The 20126-nt window shown below is 41.4% G+C and overlaps 1 protein-coding gene across 1 annotated transcript in view; it reads right to left on the reverse strand.

The window, feature by feature from the left end:
• LOC109037929 (6-phosphofructo-2-kinase/fructose-2,6-bisphosphatase) overlaps positions 1-19897 on the reverse strand; it is a 61624-nt gene extending 41727 nt beyond the window's left edge. The window contains exon 1 of the mRNA XM_072299909.1: positions 19774-19897. Within this exon, the coding sequence (XP_072156010.1) occupies positions 19774-19780 (7 nt within the window). The 5' untranslated portion in view covers positions 19781-19897. The remainder of the gene's footprint in view (positions 1-19773) is intronic.
• Positions 19898-20126: the final 229 nt, after the last annotated feature.

Below are 20126 nucleotides of genomic sequence, written 5' to 3' on the forward strand. Positions count from 1 at the left end.
CTCCTACTGTTGCGTGCAAATTGTCACCTTTTTCTGTCGACAGCTAACCCTGAAATCGTTTTGTTATTCATTAAAAGTATAGTCACGCAAGCACGCAGAAGACAGAACATACTGGTGTCTTTACCATTCATGGAACAAATTATCTGTTATTATAGGTAATGACACATTTTTTTGATCATCCAAAAGAATTTCTGAGGCTCTTTAGGATGATTGTGGACCAATTTACGAGGATTTGCGGGCTTGCTCGATAAAATTTTTCGTTCTAACACCTTTTTGTGTTTATTTTCTCCGAACTTTATTTCTCAATTAACGGTTATCTTCCGGTCACGGCATGGCAGATTTGATGTCTAGAGAGAGAGTTCAGATTATTAAACCATATAACGTATGGTTCATGGAAGCTTCTTTTGTGAGACTCAGTTCAAGAAACTTGCTAGTGATTTAATTACAGATATGGACGCTGTGCGGTGATGAGGGTAACTTCTCGATGCAACTATTCCTGCTTAATGAATGTTCGGGTTGCATATACAAAAAAATGAAGGCAATCCGGCTGTTCTTGCTGAGAGGTTCACCTCAGTAGTCAGTATAGGCACCTACTTTGAGAAAAATGACCGCAGAGCCTTCTATATGAGATATGGACATTCGCTAAGCGGAACAGATGCATCAAATCGTTATCACCATTGCTGTCTTTCTACCTAGACACTAGCAAGAAGAAAAGTAACCTCTGTATATTATGCCACATATTCCTCGCTTCCCTGCCTGCAGGGGATATATTATATCTGGGGCATTGTTTCCACCTCCAATTAAGTTTTGAGGACTGTTAAATCTTTAAATGGGGGTAAAAATACTTAAACGAGCGATACCATTAGAGGTTTCGAATTTACGGAAGGAAGTTTTCCTGAAAAACGGAGTATTGCATCGGGAGCGGAGATTACGGGGGATGTCCTCTCGTGTGAAGTGATCATACAGTACCTATAGTCGTATGTGTGCGTGAGTCATACGTAAAATGCTCTACTGATGTTTCAACGGGAACTTCTAGGGAAGTTTCCTCGGAAGGCTCCAATCTCAACCCTTATTGAAGCAATTTAATTGAAAATCTTACTCTTGCGTAGCTTTTCGTCATCTTTACATAATTTTTTCAATGACGGTGACAATCGCGGATGGGAAATCATCCAGTACGCGATGTAATGCGATAAAGTGAGTGAAATCATCGTTTCTTGTTTTGCAGTTTTCTCATTAAGTATCGCTCACGCTTGCAGGCTGGGTATTTTTCCCGTTTTGCGGGCGGGTGGAGGTGGACACGGCCGTGGAACGGTAATTTTGATGTTAAGTAACGTCTGTGAATCATCGCCGCGAAAACTTGTTATTCGACCCCAGACTTGTGTCAATGCGATACATTTGATCGATGCACCGAGTTGTGCTGTGTCTGTGCGAATCTGAGTTTGCACGGAAAAAATAATCGATATCAGCTCGTGGGACGATCAGTTTCATTGGCGGGTCCGGCAAATTGGCAACATTGTCTCATCTCCATTTAAACCTATGGAAATGTATCGACTATTTGGGGGGCCAGGTGCTCCTACAAGAATCGATTATATAGCATAGGTATGAATGGAGGAAATCCGGTGTTGCCAAATTGCTGGATCCGCCTCTGATCAATTTTCAAAGAGTCGCTTTATACTGAGAGTAAAGGCAATGTGAATCCATTTCTGATTGGTTCCCATATTTTACGCCTTCACCTTCACAGTGTCACAAACGGGAATGAAGATTACAATTTCACCAATTGCGAAGATTATGAACTGGAATGGACCGGGGCATTGGGTGTACGGCAAGGAACAAATGGAATGAGATAGGGAACGGAGATAGGAATTCGGGAATGGGTTGATCAAAGATTAAAAAAAAAAAAAAAAAAAGTCCGATTTGTGTAATATCTATTCCCGTTTGCGACATCCATGAGCCGCATTGTCTCAACTCTCTCTATAAAGGGACTCTAAGTTTTCAAAGTTTCAAAGATATGTCTGTTATAATTACAGAATTACTATTATACACGTGGTACAGTTAGCTTGGAAACTCTTCTTACTAGATTTCGGGCAACACGATTTAAGTGTTTACGAAAACCTTAACTGATCAAAATGATACCTATGTAATATGAATTTTAGTTAAAGGAGGAAAGTTATGTGCTTCCAAGTTTTATTGGACGCAACTTCCGATATGTTATTTGAACTGAAGGTCGGTCAGTATTTTAAAGAATTTATTTACAAAAACTAAGATGGTAGTGTCAGTTGCGAGGTATCATAGCGGTTAAAATCGCTAAAATTTTCATTTTTTGGGGGTGTGGAGGGGTGAGAATGTTAGTGCACTGCGTGAATATTTGCAACTTTTCGGAACCTTAAGGCTGTTAAAGAGAATGCTCATACACATCTGACATAAAAGGTACCATTCTTATGTTTCGCATAATATGGATTTCCATTTTCACCTCTGATGAAGTGCTCATGTCCGTTCAAACAGGATGATTCTTAATGTATGAACATGCGAGAAATGAAGCATTTACGGAACGCAAATTATTAATTCATGTTGTAATGATACAGACTGACAATAAGTCAATGGATTCCCCTATTGTATACCAGTATCACTTGACACTTCGGTCATTAGATCACATAATTCAGTTAGAGAGAATGTCAAAACAAAACTCGATCCATCGCATTACTCAAGCCGAATCGATGGAATCGATGTGTTACATAGCAGAAATGTGGAGTTGACTATCAAACAGGTCTGCGAATGTAGAAATGAAACATTTCCCAGAGAGGTTACGTCAGTTGACAATTTCTAAATTTCACTCCCAGGTAATCAAGAGGGGAGTGACGTAATGATACTTATATAGCACTTACTGCGAGAGGGCATTTTCAAAACTGGGATTATCGTCGGGTTTACAAATAGGTGACTAAAATATTCGCCAATGTCTAAAAAAGCAAGTGACACAAGGCCCTCGAACAACCGCACTAATTCCTCTATCTCATTTAAAGCTCTTATCACAGATGATGAATGCAACAAGTAAAATAGTAATAAAATGCTAGTGGTAGAGATAGAACATTTGGAAAAGAGAATATCCATGCCGGTGATTTTGGAATATTGCGAGGAAGATTGTCTGAGACAGAACGTTACAGAATTGGCTAACGTTTAAACGCAAATATTGAGAAAACTGTGGTTAAAATTACCGTATAGGCTGTTAATGAACAGTAGTCATAACCGATAAAAGTGGTATTTTTACCACCGCGCTAGTAATTTTACCGCTGTGTTAGTAAAATTTTCACTGAATGGTAAAAAAACCTCCATCATTGTTTTTGGCTGTACTACTAATCAAAAGTTCAAATGGGTCACTAGCAATGGTGACTTTGACCGGATGTCTTTTTCAGTGGAAGTAAACCAAGGATATCCACATTGAGCCTTTTTGAAAAGAGCTCATCTGTTTACCGGATAAATTCAATGGGCTAAATTTAGTTGTGTAGGCTAAGTTCTATAGTAATTATAGAAGGATAGAAGCCTCTTACAAAGGAAGACTCAATTTGGAGCAGCCTTGACGGGGGCCTTGGGTAGATGGAATTATTTTCCTCGGCCATATATGCAGATTTGACCGTTCTGCTAGAAATGACGGGGCTAAAAAGACGTACATTTTCTCCGGCGCAAAGTGATCGCGTTTTAAATTGCTTGGCCGGACTTTTTGAAGCAAATTACTACTTGTGATAACGTCACCTTTCGGTCAAAGTATCACGAGTGCCATGCGACGTTTCAAAATTCCGCCGCCATTTTATTTTTTTTTCACAGAGAAATTGTTGGTCGAATCTGTTTGAAAATTTCACTGAATTTTATCGGCAGCACAAAGGAAATTCAGTAAAATTTTCGGACAACTTCGTTGAACAATTATTTCTCTGTATAAAAAAAATAAAATGGCGGCAGAAATTTTAAAATGTCGCATGGCACTTGTGATACTTTGGTCGGAGGGTGACGATGTATCGACACTGGCACGCGAATTGGACTACATTTGGCAATTTGGAACTATAAATTCTAGCCCGGTTTAAAAACAACGTATGTGCCATTAGTTTCCCTAGGCACATAAGTGTTTTTCCACGTGTTCGGTTTCACCTACAAAATAATAATCATTAGAAATCCAATCACAGTGATGAACCCGGGAGCAAAAAGCTCCGCTGAATTCCATTGGCCCCAGCCTCAGAATGAACGCGAGGCAGCGCACCAATCACGAGCCGCGCGCGGGCGCGAAATTCAAAACGTCCAAAAATTTAGTCTCCACAGCGCCCGCCAAGTTCAATCTCGCCTAGCGGTGCTCCCGCGAAGTTCAAACTCGCATAGCGGTACTCCCGCCAATTTCTCACACAGCGCTCGCGTCGACCAATCACAGCCAGGCTCGCGGCAACGCTCTCTCACGCGACCGGTATAAATACTGGGACACTGCGCTCCATGAAACCACTTCTAAGTGATGCGCCGTCCGATCAACACCCAGTTTCCAGATCCAGCCAAGCAGCGAAGCAAGCTAATCAAGACCCAGGAAATCAAGACTCAACCAAGTTCAAGCAGCAGCCAGAAAGGAAACCCGAACCCAAGTCAAGAATCAAGTTCCTCGAGCAAGGTCAAGGAGCGAATTTGGCGAGCAAGCTGAATCAACCCATCTATAGCGATCGGAGCGGCTAATCTCTCAGGGTCATCACAAAATCAACTTTAATATTCCACTTTTGGCAGTCCTATCTAAATTCACCCAGGAAAAATTTCAAGACATCTCTAACGAAATTTACGTTTGTATCAAATCCTCCAACTGGAGAAGCCGATTCATATATGAATCCGGAGTAAAAAGCAAGTGCAATAGCACAGAGTAGTGTTCAAAATTTCAAGTCCTTCTGACTTTCCTGCGCAAAGCAGAAGCCGGCGCATTACGTGCCTGGTGGCCCTTCAGGTCTCCTACCCATGGTAGCAGCCGGCTCACTTTGAGCCTGGTAAAAATAAAATCACCTAGGACAGGATCCTTCTGATCAATAAAAAATAGTCTCTCACTTGAAAACCGCATATATTATTCCATTTTCTCTTTCTTTTCGATCCTTTCATTCTTTCTCTCGGTACAATCACCTCCAACCTTTTAGGTCTAGCACATGTTTCTTCACCACTTTTGAGCCGTCATCCCATATTCTTTGGTCCCTCGGAAACTTATCACTTTTTTGGCTACACTCATTTTTTCTGGTATTTTTTTGACCCGCTCAATCCTTACATTTTTTGGTCCCTCGGGCCGGATTCGAACCTTAACGCACCTAAGCAAGCAAAATGGTAAAGAAACAACGCGGTAGACATTCACCCGAAATAAGTGAAGAGGAGAGAATGGCAGAAGCATTAGGGACTAAGCGAGCCACTATATTTTCTAGGGTACAGGCTATTGAGAAAACGTTCAAAAATGAACTTTCGGACATTAATTGTGAGCAATTCAGACCACTTTTCGATCGCTTAGCAATATTCCAGGAGAAATTCGATGCAATCCAAAATGAATTGATAAATCTTAACTCAAAACTTCCGCATGAATCGAGAGTAAATACGGATCAAATTCAGGAAGAATTCGACGAAATAATTCTTGCAGCAGAAGTAACCTTTCTCTCAATTAGACCTAAAATCTTGCGTAATTCTACCCCAACCTCTGAGAACATTTCGGCCAAGTCTCAATCATCATCTACGGCGAACGTTAGGCTACCCAAATTAGAGTTGCCCCAGTTTTCGGGCAAATTGGAAGACTGGCGGTCTTTTTACAACCTGTTTAGCGTATCCGTGCATGATGTGAAGGAGTTAGCAAAAGTGAAAAAGTTTCAATACTTGCTCACTTCCTTGAAGGGTGAGGCGCTAGATTTGGTTAAAGGGTTGGATATCACTGATTCCAACTACGATGTAGCATGGCAAATCCTGTGCCAACGTTTCCAATGCGAGCGAAGGCATATATTTCACCACTTTAATGGATTACTCAACCTTCCTGAGATTAAGGACGTTACGCATATTCCGTCGTTCCTCACCAAGTATAGGGAGCACACCCAGGCTCTTGAAGGGCTAAAACATGAACTCTCTGAGTATGCATCCATGTTGACGGCCGTAATTGTCCAGAAAATGTCATTTTATTTTAGAAAGCGCCTCGATGACTTTCGCGGTGCTGAGGTCAAATATCCGACCATCGAAGAAATAGTTGAATTTTTGGAGAAGGAGTGCCTGCAGCTGGACGGCACCTCCGCAAAATCAAGTAACCCAAAATCCACACCCAACCAAACCAAGCAAGTTCACCTATCCAAAACCGAAGATACGAACCAATCTAGCGGCAAATCCTACCCACCTGCGACATGTCCACTTTGTGAAGCTGACCATATACTTTTCCGATGTGATGCCTTTCTTAAGAAATCCATTAGTGACCGCAGGGCAATGGTCAAATCCAAGAAACTATGTTTCAATTGCATGCGAGGTGGACATTCAGTGGCCTCGTGCAAGTCTAAATTTTCTTGTAAATCATGCAAAGGGCGACATAACTCTGTTTTACACGTCGATAAAACTGATGAACCCAAAAATCAAATCCTTATTGCGACGGACACAATCTCCTCAAGCTCCGAACCCATAAAGGCCGTCCACATCTCTGAATCAAAACCATATGAATCTACTTGCATTCTCGGAACCGCAGTTGTCCTAGTGAAAGACAAAAGGGGCAAATTCCTACCCATGCGCTGTCTCATTGATAGCGGCGCCATGTCAACTTTTCTAACAGCGAGATGTGCTGAGAAGTTAGGGTTGAAAATAAGCAAAAATGCACCAGCCATATCTGGCTTGGGTAACCAAACCATAAATGATGTTAAGGGCACTGTAGAATGCGTAATCAAGTCGCGTTTCGAATCACAACCAGTCTTCACCACTACGGCAACAGTGATGACGAACATAACCTCAAACATGCCTTTGAACCCACTACCCGACTCAATGCGGAGGCCCTTGAAAGGCCTGAAACTAGCCGACCCAGAATGGACAAAACCGAGTCCAATTGACTTGCTCATAGGAGCAGATTTGTATCCGCACATTTACACCGGCCGTAAGATCATTTTAGCTGAAGACTGGCCCGTAGCTCTTGACAGTATCTACGGATGGGTCCTTACGGGAAAATTAACTTACAACGAATCACAGGATCAAATCACCGCCTTACTCACAATAAATAACCGAGACCTGGATGCAGGACTCACCAAGTTGTGGAGGACAGAAGACGTCCCTCACAAGCCGATCCAAAAACCGGACGACAACATCGCCGAGCAAATGTACGTTGAAAAACATTACCGCCAACCTGATGGCAGATACGTGGTGCCTCTACTCATGAAGGAATCTGATGTGGACCTGGGCGAGTCCTACAACTTGGCCCGGTCCAGACTGCTGAAGTTAGAACAACGCTTCCAGCGGGATCCAGAGCTGAAGAAGGCTTACCAGGAGTTTATGAAAGAGTACCGCGACCTAGGGCATATGAGCCTTGTTAGCCGCGAAAATATGGGGAAGGCCAAGTACTACATCCCGCATCACGGAGTATGGAACCTTTCAAGTGCAACAACCAAAATGCGCACTGTTTTCGATGCTTCAATGAGGACGACCAGTGGCAAGTCTCTGAACGAGTGCCAATATGCAGGCAAGAAGCTACAATCAGACATCGCCGAAATCCTAACCAGATTTCGCCTACCCAAATATGCCTTCACCACGGATATCTGCAAAATGTATCGCCAAATACTGATAAGACCAGAGGACAGAGAGTATCAGCACATCTTATGGCGCGACGACCCTTCGCAAGACATCGAGGAATACGAGTTAAACACGGTTACGTACGGCGAGCGAGCATCCTCCTTCCTGTCTCTTAGAACCGTGAATCAACTTGAACAGGATGAAGGACACAAGTACCCAGACGCCTCCCCTATCATCAAAAAGCGAATTTTTGTCGATGACATCTTGGCCGGAGCGGACTCAATCAGTAAGGCCAAAAATTGCGTGAAGCAATTAACTGGGATAGCTGGGGAGTGCAAATTTGAGCTGAAAAAATGGTCCACCAACGAACCCGAGATTCTTGAAGGGTTGCCAAAATCTAGCATCCTAGAAACGCCGTTGAATTTTTCCGACGGGGAAGGAGCCGTCTCCGCCTTGGGCCTCCAGTGGCAACCTGTACCAGATACATTTTCCTACAAATTGGACCGTCTACCCGTAGTTTTCACAAAACGAGGCATTCTCTCTTTAATATTCCGAATTTTTGACCCGCTCGGATTGATAACACCCATAGTATTAATGGCAAAGCAGTTTATACAGCAAATTTGGCTCCTTGGACTAGATTGGGACGCGCAAGTACCTGAATGCATTAAAACCTCGTGGGATAAATTTGCCGCCAATCTATCTGACATAACCCGCATAAAAATTCCCCGTCACGTCTCCTTGTTGGACGCCACTAACTTTGATTTGATAGCATTTTGTGACGGCAGCAAGAAGGGATACGGAGCCACTGTATACATCAGGGTCGAAGACATTCATGGCAGAGTCAAGGTAAACCTACTGCTTGCCAAAAGCAGAGTAGCGCCCCTGAAGGTCCTGAGCATACCACGCCTAGAGCTATCCGGGGCAGTGCTAATGACTGATTTACTTGAGTTCTCCTTGCAAGCTTGCGATGACATCAAAATCAGGAGCAAATTTGCCTTCACAGACTCAACCGTCGTCCTCGACTGGCTCCGCACTCCTCCTCATCGATTGAAAGTATTTGAAGCAAACCGGGTCGTAAAAATTCTAGAAACACTAAATCCTCAAGATTGGAGTCACGTGAAATCAAAGGAGAACCCCGCTGACTTAGCGTCCCGCGGCTGCGAACCCGAAAAATTGATCGATAATGAACTCTGGTGGCACGGTCCGGAATGGTTGAAACTTCCAATTGAAAGCTGGCCCAAAAGTAATGAACCCATCCCTAGCACTCAAGAAGGATTGAAAGACATAGTAGATGAACCCGTAGTTCTTGTTCAAACTAGGAAGGAAACATGGAACCAGAACCTGTTGGAATCACACTCAAAATTAACCCGTTTAATTAGAGTTACAGCGTGGATCTTTCGATTTATTCACAACGCCAGACCGAAAAATCGCACTAAGCTCAAGTCACCATTATCCCGGACGAATTCAAGGCAGCCCGGAACTATTGGATCAAGTATACTCAACAATCAAATTTTAAATCCGAAATTCACGCATTGAAAAATTCCAAGGATACCCCTCCAAACCTCATATCACTCAGACCGTTCATCGATAAGGAAGGATTCTTAAGAGTAGGAGGGCGATTAACCCACTCAGAGCTGAATTTTGCAGCAAAATACCCTATCCTCCTGCCGAAAAATGGCCACTTTTCTGAGCTAATAATCAACTCTTGCCACCAAGAAACACTGCATGGCGGTCCTAAGTTGACTCTCGCGAGCCTAAACACTAAATACTGGCTCATCAACGCCCGTCAGAAAGTCAGAGCTCAAATCTTAAAATGTGTCACGTGCTTCAAAACAAAGCCAACCAACTTTCAGCCCCCGATGGGCGACCTACCAAAATGGCGGGTCCAAGAAGCAAGGCCCTTCCTCAACACCGGCTTAGATTTCGGAGGACCTTTTACGATAAAGGAAAACAATCTAAGAAAATCCCGCCAAACCAAGGCATACCTCGCACTATTTGTCTGCATGACGACAAAGGCTCTACATCTTGAATGTGTTAGCGATCTAACATCAGAGGCCTTCATCGCAGCTCTTGATCGCTTCGTATCCCGGCGCGGATTATGCAAAAATCTTTTCTCCGATAATGGAACCAATTTCACCGGAGCCAATAATGAATTGAAGGAAATTTATAAATTTTTAAAGGACAATGTCACGAAAGAAGAAGTTTCAAACTTTTTAACCACGAAAGAAATTCACTGGCATTTTTCTCCTCCGTCTGGTCCCAATTTTGGAGGACTATGGGAAGCCGGAATAAAGTCGGTAAAACACCACATAAGAAGAGTAGTTGGGACTCAAGTTCTCACTTTCGAAGAGTTCACAACTTTACTGTACAAAATCGAGGCCGTCCTCAACTCCCGTCCTCTCTGCCCGATTTCGACCGACCCATCTGAAATTGGAGCCTTAACTCCGGCTCATTTTCTCATAGGCGACACAATGAACTCACTCCCCGAGCATGATCTAACGGATATAAAATTAAACCATTTGGATCGTTGGCAGGTGATCCAACAAGCCAGCCAAAGCTTCTGGAAGGTCTGGAAAAATGAGTACATCAACACATTACGTCAGCGCTCAAAATGGCTGAAATCAACCCAAAAACTGAAAAATGGGGACCTAGTTCTGATACAAGACCCAGATTTGGCACCATTGCATTGGCGCATGGGCAAAGTCACAAATTGCTTTCCAGGCTCTGACAAAATTCTAAGAGTGGTAGACGTCAAAACTCAAACCGGCACCCTACGCAGACCCGTATCAAAAGTATGCCGCCTGCCACTACCCGAAACCGACCAATAGAGAGATCCCGCTGTATGTATTGCGAACCCACATGAATATAAGTCTAGCTTCTTGAACGAGTTCACTCGTTCAACGGGGGGAGTATGTTCGGTTTCACCTACAAAATAATAATCATTAGAAATCCAATCACAGTGATGAACCCGGGAGCAAAAAGCTCCGCTGAATTCCATTGGCCCCAGCCTCAGAATGAACGCGAGGCAGCGCACCAATCACGAGCCGCGCGCGGGCGCGAAATTCAAAACGTCCAAAAATTTAGTCTCCACAGCGCCCGCCAAGTTCAATCTCGCCTAGCGGTGCTCCCGCGAAGTTCAAACTCGCATAGCGGTACTCCCGCCAATTTCTCACACAGCGCTCGCGTCGACCAATCACAGCCAGGCTCGCGGCAACGCTCTCTCACGCGACCGGTATAAATACTGGGACACTGCGCTCCATGAAACCACTTCTAAGTGATGCGCCGTCCGATCAACACCCAGTTTCCAGATCCAGCCAAGCAGCGAAGCAAGCTAATCAAGACCCAGGAAATCAAGACTCAACCAAGTTCAAGCAGCAGCCAGAAAGGAAACCCGAACCCAAGTCAAGAATCAAGTTCCTCGAGCAAGGTCAAGGAGCGAATTTGGCGAGCAAGCTGAATCAACCCATCTATAGCGATCGGAGCGGCTAATCTCTCAGGGTCATCACAAAATCAACTTTAATATTCCACTTTTGGCAGTCCTATCTAAATTCACCCAGGAAAAATTTCAAGACATCTCTAACTAAATTTACGTTTGTATCAAATCCTCCAACTGGAGAAGCCGATTCATATATGAATCCGGAGTAAAAAGCAAGTGCAATAGCACAGAGTAGTGTTCAAAATTTCAAGTCCTTCTGACTTTCCTGCGCAAAGCAGAAGCCGGCGCATTACGTGCCTGGTGGCCCTTCAGGTCTCCTACCCATGGTAGCAGCCGGCTCACTTTGAGCCTGGTAAAAATAAAATCACCTAGGACAGGATCCTTCTGATCAATAAAAAATAGTCTCTCACTTGAAAACCGCATATATTATTCCATTTTCTCTTTCTTTTCGATCCTTTCATTCTTTCTCTCGGTACAATCACCTCCAACCTTTTAGGTCTAGCACATGTTTCTTCACCACTTTTGAGCCGTCATCCCATATTCTTTGGTCCCTCGGAAACTTATCACTTTTTTGGCTACACTCATTTTTTCTGGTATTTTTTTGACCCGCTCAATCCTTACACCACGAGAGCCAGAATTTATAGTTCTAAATTGCAAAATGCAGTCCAATTGAGCGGATGTTTAGGCAAATCTGGCCGTTTCGTGGGCGGCCGCGCATTTTTTCCCCGAGTCGAATAAGAAATATCAAATACGGTGTAAAGTCCGCCGAACGATACGGTTAGAAGACGCTAAATAGAGGAAGAGGGAAAAGAAGAAAAACCTACTTTCCACCTACTTTTCAGGCCAATTAAGTAATCGAGCGAATGCACCGGGCCAGAGGGGGCATCTTGGGAGTCCCATAGTCCAGTTGTTGAACTTGCGATATCGATACGTCGTTACGTAAACCGCGCGAATAACACATACTCGAAATTCTTACGAGGAAGAATAAGAATCCGAACGAATCACAAGGCCCACATAGATGCGAGTTTGGGCTTGAAAACGGAGACGCGGTGTAATTAGTGAGTACAGGCGTATGAACCGGAGATGTCAGCGGTCACTGTGGTCAGTCTATGGCTTCTTTATCAAAATTACATCGTTGACGTTTCAATGAAAAGAAAGTTTCGCCTAGTGATTTCAATATATCATTAATCAGTCGCTCCGTCTGCAAGACAGAAGAACGTAACTCCATTCCAAGGTTGCAAAATTGACGACACTAAAAATGTTTTCGAAATAGAATGGCTAAATCGATGGCTAAAGAGTAGTATCGCCTAGCTGTAAAATGACAATTTTAACAATTTTTTTTTGAAAATTTGTATTTATTTATTTTTTTAATAAACAAGATGCGTGCAGACGCAAGACTTGATCCCTTTTTTCAATTTAATTTACTTAATTTAAACGCAAAATGCGATAATTCAATTATGACAATTTTGCAGGACGAAGAGAAAACTTCGCCATTTTTGTAATTTCTAGGTTTGATCAGCAATTTTATTATTTAAATGCCGAGTTCGTCTTTCGGAAAGCATCTCAGTTTGTTACTATAGCCTTACATGTCTGTGCAAAGGGAGCGCCCGAATAGTTAAACGAAGTAGACATTAAGTTGGAGAAAATTACTAATCGCACCCGTGCCCTATCGCGAAAGCCGTTGGCAGATCTCAGATTTCGCCCGCAATATCTCGCGTATGCAACCCGGCCCACCGCGGAGTTCAAATAGTTGTATGTTGGGTTCGGACCCAACTTCGTACATTGTACTTCATACAGTAGAATGCGGCAAAGTTGCTGACTCGTATTTGACAACATTGTCAGTTTGGCGGTATTATTCCTAAGCCCCATTCCTTGTCCCCATTATCATGGAAAAATTAGTGACATTCTCAGATGGATAAGTCCAACAGTCTCCAGGTAAAAATTGCGTTTTTGAGTGACATTTTTCCCACGTTGAAATGTGGCTATACATTCATTTGCCTTAGAAACAACAAAAAGTGATCATTCATGTGAAGAGGGACTTTAATTCACTGAGAGGGAATTTTCAGAACAGCGATGTTGTTCGAGTTACGTAAAGAAATCAGGTTTTGAATTTCCTTCTAGTATTATACTGAATTAGTTTCATGCAGTCTGTGCCATAAATGGACGAATTTCTGCCAAACGGAACTATGTGCATTACGACGACGTGAGCCCTGTTATGCTTGTATTCTTATGGGTCTCAGGGCTCATGTCTTAATGCACGTAGTTCCGTTTGACAGAAATACGTCCAAATGGTCTTAAGTTAAATTTGAAGTTGGCAATCCCGTGGCCTAAGTATGGCAACTTACACTGAATTTTTTTTTCCCTTGAGATATTAGTTTGACCTAAAACGTCGTTTCTTGTCGACAAATTACGGTTTTTGGAGTTAAATCCGTGCAGATAACTTAAAGTCAGTATTTTTGAGTTTGAGAAACGTTGTTTTGCTATCGTTAAGTTTAAGTTTAAAGAACGTTTCGTTTAATTAAAAAAAAAACTGGATTTAAGTCAAATCCGCAAGGATTTAACTGTTTTTTTTTTTTTTTTTTTTTTTTTTTTTTTTTTTTTTTTTTTTTAAAAAATTTTGTCGACAAGAGACGACGATTGAAGTCAAAATAATACCTCAAGAACTTTTTTTCAGGGGAGAATTTTGAGTAAGTCTTTTTTCCGAACTACGTACGAATATAAGTTAAATTGCAAACTTCCAAGCGGCTCAATTTTAATTTGGCATGGATTTTTTTGTCCCAATGGATTCTCGGAACACTTAAATCCATATTCTGGCGGCATGAACTCAAGTTTAAATTCTCGAGAACTATAAGGTTCTCGCCGACGATCACAGATATAGAATGACCGATGAATTGAAATAATGACGTAGAGCTGTGGTTACTCCAAGTCCGCGTCTTTCAAATTATATCCTTGAGCGATTGAATATAATAAATTAGTTTACGGAACCCTGGCATCGTGGTGTCAATCAAACTTTGATATCCACGCTAAAATAATTGACCCTTGGGTTGCGATGAGAAGTGCCACCCACCACCCTTCCGTGCCCCTCCCCTCGCTGTATCCCCGACGGTCCAATTAGCTCAAATTATCGCTCGAGGTCGAGATTGCCGAACGGACTTTTGACCGCACTTCTAGAATTTTCACCAATACAAATTCACGCAGCCTTTTTCTTGTGAACTCCTCTTGTTTCTTCCGAGTCAATACGGAACCAGCAAGCCTCTGATTCACCATAATGCGGTCCCGCCGGCCAGGCTGGCCCAGGGTGACATAAAACGTAAGAAAAAATAATGAAAGATTGGAAATTTCAGTGAAATATTTCATTAAATTTTACGAGGCTGTGAAGTATTTCATATATTACAGGGGCTAGAGTATGCAACTCGCACTCAAACACCCAAAAATAGGAGAAAATCACAATTTTTACATTTTGCGGAACATAAAGAGGAACCGGTATTTTTCAATATTTTTCATAAATTTCTGGAATTTCATGAAGTATTTCACGTGAAATTTCAATATTTTATTTTTCATGAAATTTTGCCACCCTGGGCTGGCCTAGCGGTAAACGCGCCTGACTCTTGGTCATTAGGTCTTGGGTTAGAATGCCGGTAAAAGCGACAAAATTTCAAGGGACTGGCGCATAAGTCGACTGAAACGGATTCCGCCGGCTCGACTTTGATCCCTGAAAGTTGAAAGTCCTTGAGCATGGATGTGTACCAACTCACCATTCCTCATTTTTTGAATCGATATGGTGTTTGCACTATAGAAAATACTGAGGATAGTGTATTTTAAGTAGATTTAGGGATAATTTCTCACTTTGTGCAGTATGTGAGAGAGAATAAATCCCACTACGTTTCCCTAAAACTAAGTCTTCAAAATACTTTTTATATTCAAGAGAATCTTAATATGGTCGAACATTTCTCTTCCTAAGAAGAAATTAATGAGGTTTTCAAGTTGGGGCAAGAAACGACGGTTCATGCAGAATGAATATTTATTATTCATAGAGACAGGCATAGCCATACCTACGCGTAAAGGTAATTTCGTCGAATTAAAATTTCGAAACCCCTGTGCTTCCATCTGAGGGGTTTTTTTTGGTCCCTGTCTCGCTTGAGATACTTTTTTGAGGTCTATACATAGATGGAAGTCTTCTCGATATCATAAATTCCAATGTCAGAAGGGAAGTAGCGATCGATCCGGACTTCCGGTGATAAAATATCTTCTATTTCCTCTCGAAGACAATTATTCACTGAACCAGTCAGTTTCAATGTAAGGGCAGCAGGAAAATCAGTCGGATCCAATTGTTATCACGGATTTGCGAGCTGTCGTGAAAATAATAAATTAATTGTTTTCAAGTTGAGCATAGCTCATACAATTATTGTTATCGACAACGTCACGCCAAAGAGCGAGTGGTGATTTAAGAGATCAGTCTGGACGCAGCCTTGAGCTCATTGCAAGGCCTTTTACAAAGTTTTCGTCTCAGCGGTAAGGAGAATCGGTGTGAATGTACTTTATTTCGCAAACTCCACCTTTTTACCGCTGAGATATCTGCAAAACATGTTTACTTCTCTCCTTTTGTTCATTTTTTAGGATATTCGTTGCTTCCGCTACTGCAGAGATGTTCTCTAGATTTGTGAGCATCGATACGTGCATTGCTACATGAATGCAAAATGATGCTGTATCAAATGTTCTTCATAGGTCGCGATTAATGAAAATTAACTCCTTGACAAGGCTTTACAGACCGTTGTCACTTACTAAACCTGAGGACATTATTACCAGGAGTCTGGTAATGGCCACTCGAGTTCTTGCGAATCTAACATATAGATTGTGAAACCGCAAAAATGCGTGACTCGATTTGCGGCGTTGCAGACTTTCCTGACATACTTTATTTTCTACGAGGAGAACTACCGAAAGTTATTACCTGAAAACTTCGGTGATTTTTATTCTCTGTGTGATGAATATGTTGCGAAAATTTTAAGCCGTAATATTGGTTGGATCTTCTTTTAAAAAATAAAGTAGGAACAGAGATTTTGAAACACTGTAACCGAGATATGCGTTTTTGCAGTTTTACCGACGATATATGGTTAGACAGCTAGTAAACGGTATTATTCTTTTTTATAGTAAATTTCTCGTCAGAAACTCATACATTTCGACCAGTCACTTCTTCGCCAGAAAACCCGCAATTCCGGTCGACTGCATGATTAATTTTTATTTAAGCCTAAATTAAACGTGTCCTCCAAACGACAGTGCATACGCCACCTGCTAGAATCAGTTGTTTATCAACCAATTCCATCTGTTATCTGTTATAACAAGCGAAGCATTTCATCGATGGTCCGATTCAAAATTTGACAAACTTAGCCGTGAAATACACTCATATCAGGCCAACTTTTTGTTTGACCTCCAAAACTAGTTCAAGGATGGTTCATCGCACTTCGGTGCTGAGCAGACTACAGCTCACTCTGTGAGAACATAGTTGACTAATCTATGAAAACTATTGAGGAAATAAAGTTTTGAGCCTAAGACGGTGAAAGAAGGCAAAAAATACTGAAATTGCGGGTGTTCAAAATTTCATGAATTAAATTAATCGGCGAAAACGATTGAGCACAGGTGGCTCCTCGTTTATTTCTCTCTAAAATTAAACAATTATTTATGAGTTAAAACATAGAGATCAAATATGTTAGGATATACCCATGTTGAGGTTCGATATGCCACTCTGTAATTCAGAGCGTTAAGTTTTCTCCTTTTTAAAGCCAATTTTCTCCAACGCAAAAAATCTTCGGCAAAAAATTGTAAGAAATAGTGAGAAATCAGCTTTATCGAGTTTTTTCATGAAAAGCGATACAATTTCCTCTTGCAATTTCTTTGGTCTTAGTACTGGCGAAATCCAAGGTGCCAGTAATGGAAGTTTCGAGAATCATATTATGTCTGTAGTTTCTTACGGTTCTACCTCATATAATAACAGTTTCGTTCGAAGATTGAATAACCACTGAACGCTCAAACTAAAGTTTCAAGGGCCACGACCTAATTTGGGAGGTTTACCGCCTTTCAACTACAGTTGTGACATTTTAAAGTGCTTTCCTGCAAACTGTTTAAAAATCAAATAAATGAATTGCATGGACTTATGCATATCATTTATTTACCAGATCAAGGTAATCAAGCTTCAGAGGTAACTGATTTTAACGTACCTACCGCCTTCCTAAAATAATATTAATTGTATTACAAGAAGGACACGATATCTTACCCTACACTAGAGAAAAAAGAAAGAAAATATTTCATTTGAGTGAAAATGTTCTTGAATTTTTCGTTGAGAAGCTTTCCTTTTGAATCAGGAATAAACAACTTGAATCAAACGGAATTCTGCTTGATATAGAGACCTCCTCCTCAATGTGAGCATTTTTCTTTTTAATTCAAAAGGAAACCATTTTGGCACGAAGGTCAATAATACTTCTGCTGGAATCAAATCACTCAGTTTCGAGGAATAAGAATCCGTCAAAATTCACCAAAAATCCATTCTCATGAAAAAATCTCAATCGTCTGCATGCGGCACAGCACGCAATTTTGGATAAGAAAAACAAAGACCCTCTATGCAAAAGAATCCTACTCTATTTATCGCAGTACATAGACGTGTCTCATAAAGAAATCTGCTCAAGTGGTATGACAATCACAGACATGTCATGTCATCACGACGGTTGAAAAAGCGAGCAGTACTTAAAATAGTCAATAATCATGCCTACACTTTATGTAAGTGTGCATGGATGTCAATACTTAACCGATCGCATGATCCCACTACACTCTACACTGCCGTGCTGGGGAAAAACGCCGTATGAACTTTCCAGAGTTGCCAAATTTCCTCCGATAAAATGTTTATAATTAAGGAAAGTTATGAATATTTTTCCTTGAAATTTTCAGGAACTTTAGCAGAGACTGCGAGAAAAATTATCTGAAAAATTAGAAGAAAAATATTCATAAGTTGACAAGGAAATCCGTATTTTATCGAAGGAAATTTGGCAACGCCTGAGGGCTCATGCGACGTTTTTCCTTAAGACGGCAGTACACTACACCCACACAGAGAAATCAATTCGGCGAACCAATCAATGAGTACCTGCCTCTTATTATTTTATCACCGCTAAACTTGATATTTAGACTGTTATTCTTCCTGGATTTTTGTTTATATCGATCCATCACAAAGTTAATTTACGAAGTGAGTCTCTAAGTGAATAGTGTTTCTATCGAGGTAATTTAACGAAAACGACGATAGTTGTCAGTAAACACGAATATAATTTTGCAACAGAGTACATTTCCGTACATCTTTCATATTTTGACGGAAGAATCAACCAACGATGGATCTCTGACTTTTAAAAACAAACATAAGGAAAGAATAATACAAACACACGTTGCGAATGATAGGATGTATGGGTTTTATTTGCATTTAACTTTTTGCTCTCATTAGCCTTGTTTGTTCCGCCAATTCGAGGGTAGCATTTTTTTATTGTAATCATTTGTTTTCGTTGTTGGATTGGCAGTTTTAACTTTCTCGTTTTCGTGATTTATCCATTCAGTGAGCTTTCACTATTTCCGTTATTCTCTACATCAAAAACCGCTACAATGAGCGATTATCCACCAACATATACGATGGATGCGGGGGTAAAACGATGATTGCCTGACGTTGATACGTGTGGGTATTAACGCAAATTATTAATCAATTCCCAGGGTGCTATTTCTTTCTCTTCGTTTTTTGTCTTAATTTTTTCCTTTCGCTATTCAGGATGATAAATAACAGTGAAAATAAACCTGGCAAATTTTCTTTACATCTCGCACATGTTGTGTAGTGTGACCACTCCGCACTTTTAAATCTTGATAAGCTAGTTTGAGTCAGAGGGCGTATTCTAACTCCATCGGATGACTTTTTTGTCTGATTTCCTCACGTAAAAACATTAAAAAAAAAATAATTAAGAAAGACTCTTGTGACCTCCTGTAATGTCTTCGTTAATTATCAGACGGTACACATCAGTCAACTCTGCTTGACAAAAATATGCGAGGACTGTGCATTTTGATTAAAAGGAGGCACGGCCCTCCGCAAAGCTGGGGGTGGGGGCTCAAGCCTAAGATGACGTCACGCTGGAATCGAAGAACTCCGATCTAAAACGGGGCGCCGGGCGGAAGGACGATTTTTCGGGAGTAAAGAGACCTGTGACCCAGATCTGACGTAATTTTTGAAGGTTGGTTCAACAGTACCTGGCATTTATCTGCAATGTGGGAAAGGGGGGGGGGTGTCATACATTTCAAAAAAAAATTATGACGTCTTTTATGGACGGTCCCTTGTATAAATGGTGAGAACGGTCACAGTCATAGTAGACGGAGTTTGATTGGTCACTAGAACTGAATTGACGGAATACATGAGGAGGAAAAAGGAAAAGAGGGGGAAATGGAGGGGGGGGGAGAAAAAAACTCCAGAGACAGGTGAAACGCTGAATACTTCAAGGAGGCGCATGGCCCAAAGATAGGTCGTTGCGTTAACCTACGGAAATCTAAAAGGGGAGAAAAAAAATAATGAAAAATAATAGTCATTTATAGGTACTTACAGTTCATGATAGCTGGAGGAACTGCCTGTTCTTAGAGAAGGTAAGAGGATTCCACCAGGGCAGTAAAGCTGTGTATCCGTTTCCATTGTGCACTGTGAAAATAAAAATCTTGATCTCTCGGCGCTGCAAAAAAATCAGAGGAAATCCATAAAATTGCAGAATTGGACATTTTTCAACGATAGATTTTTTATTTTCCGAAAATACTCTCGCAAAAATTACAAAATAGGGAAAATTTAGGCAGCTGGCTGAGAACGAAAAATAAAAGAAAAGAGAGTAAAAGTTACAAGACTCTCTTTAACGAAGAGCTCAAGAGATGTAAGAAACGAAGCTGAGGGTGGAACGAGCGAAAGAAA

The sequence above is a fragment of the Bemisia tabaci genome, chromosome 4 (assembly GCF_918797505.1).
Source record: "Bemisia tabaci chromosome 4, PGI_BMITA_v3".
Lineage (NCBI taxonomy): Eukaryota > Metazoa > Arthropoda > Insecta > Hemiptera > Aleyrodidae > Bemisia > Bemisia tabaci.